This window comes from Olea europaea, chromosome 3, assembly GCF_002742605.1.
Source record: "Olea europaea var. sylvestris chromosome 3, O_europaea_v1, whole genome shotgun sequence".
Lineage (NCBI taxonomy): Eukaryota > Viridiplantae > Streptophyta > Magnoliopsida > Lamiales > Oleaceae > Olea > Olea europaea.
In genome coordinates, this window is record NC_036239.1 from 3058303 (window position 1) to 3059604 (window position 1302).

The 1302-nt window shown below is 35.3% G+C and overlaps 1 protein-coding gene across 1 annotated transcript in view; it reads left to right on the forward strand.

The window, feature by feature from the left end:
• Positions 1-818: 818 nt before the first annotated feature.
• The window catches only part of LOC111376980 (mitogen-activated protein kinase kinase kinase 17-like), a 9408-nt gene continuing 8924 nt past the window's right edge, over positions 819-1302 (forward strand). The window contains exon 1 of the mRNA XM_022999996.1: positions 819-1286. Coding sequence (XP_022855764.1) covers positions 819-1286 — 468 coding nt within the window. The remainder of the gene's footprint in view (positions 1287-1302) is intronic.

A 1302-nucleotide genomic window follows, 5' to 3' on the forward strand; every position in this document is an offset into this window, starting at 1 on the left:
AAAAAAAATAAAAAAAAAAAAAAAAATGAAATGAGAAATCAGAACAAAGCCAAGAATTAAAAAAAAAAAAGGAAAAGAAAAAGAAATCTATGCATCTTCTCGACGTCAATCCCCTAAGTGGGCCCAGTAACCACCCTTCTACACTCTCCCTACCTATATTATTATTTTTTATTTTTTTTTGAACGGGGGGTGATGCCTCGAAGGTTTGGATGGATAACTCAAATATTATCATCCTGGCTGGATTGGTTTCTAGAAAACAAGTATAACTAATTATCACATTTTTTAAGATTTTATTATAAGTTACAGTAATTATAATGTGATCGAAATAAGGTCGATATAAGTAAATAATAATTCTACTTCTACAAAATGTATAATTAAAATTAAATCATGAAATTAATAGAGGATACTTGGAGAATGTCGGTTAATTAACACTTGAAAGGATGTCAAATCTTCAAATACAGAAATAAATATGGAAAGTTAAGACTTTCGTAATAATGAAACTATGAATTTCCCATATTTAGTGCGAGTTTATTCGCTCAAATCAATTACTTGGTAAAGAAGTAGGAATGTTTTCAAGTAAGGGAAGTTTTTCAAATACTTGTTACAACCAATAAGGAATGTTTCCAATAAGGTAACAATCTGCAAAACAACGGATAGTCGGAATTAACTAAGATCACCATTTCAATCCTACTTCGATCCTATAAAGGAGAGAGGAAATTCACTATAAAACCAAAACATCGCTCAAATTTCCGTCATATTTTGTTCCAAATTTTCCCTATACACTTTTCAATTTCTGGTTAAGATCAACGAAAAAATTAATGGGTTTTTGGAGTAAGGTTCGCATTCTTGGTGCGGGTTCGTATGGAACTGTACACTTGGCGGTGAAGGTGGATCCTCCACTATCTGTTTCCACCGCCGCTGTGAAGTCCGCCACTTTTCCGTATTTGAATTGGCTGAAGAAGGAGGGAGAAATTCTGTTCGAACTGAGAGGTTGCCGTGAAATCGTTCAGTGTTTCGGAGAATATACTAGTATTGAAAACAATAGAGGGGTTTACAATCTTCTCCTTGAATACGCATCCGGTGGATCCCTCGTTGATCTGATCAAAAACTACGGAGGCAATATGCCGGAATCTATGGCCGCTTGTTATAGTTACATGCTACTTAAGGGTCTCTCTCACGTTCATGAAAAAAGGTTTATTCACTGTGACATGAAACCCGCCAATGTTCTCGTTTTTCCCAGCGAAGATGGCACTATACACAATCTCAAGATAGCAGATTTTGGACAGGCCAAGAAAATCGGAG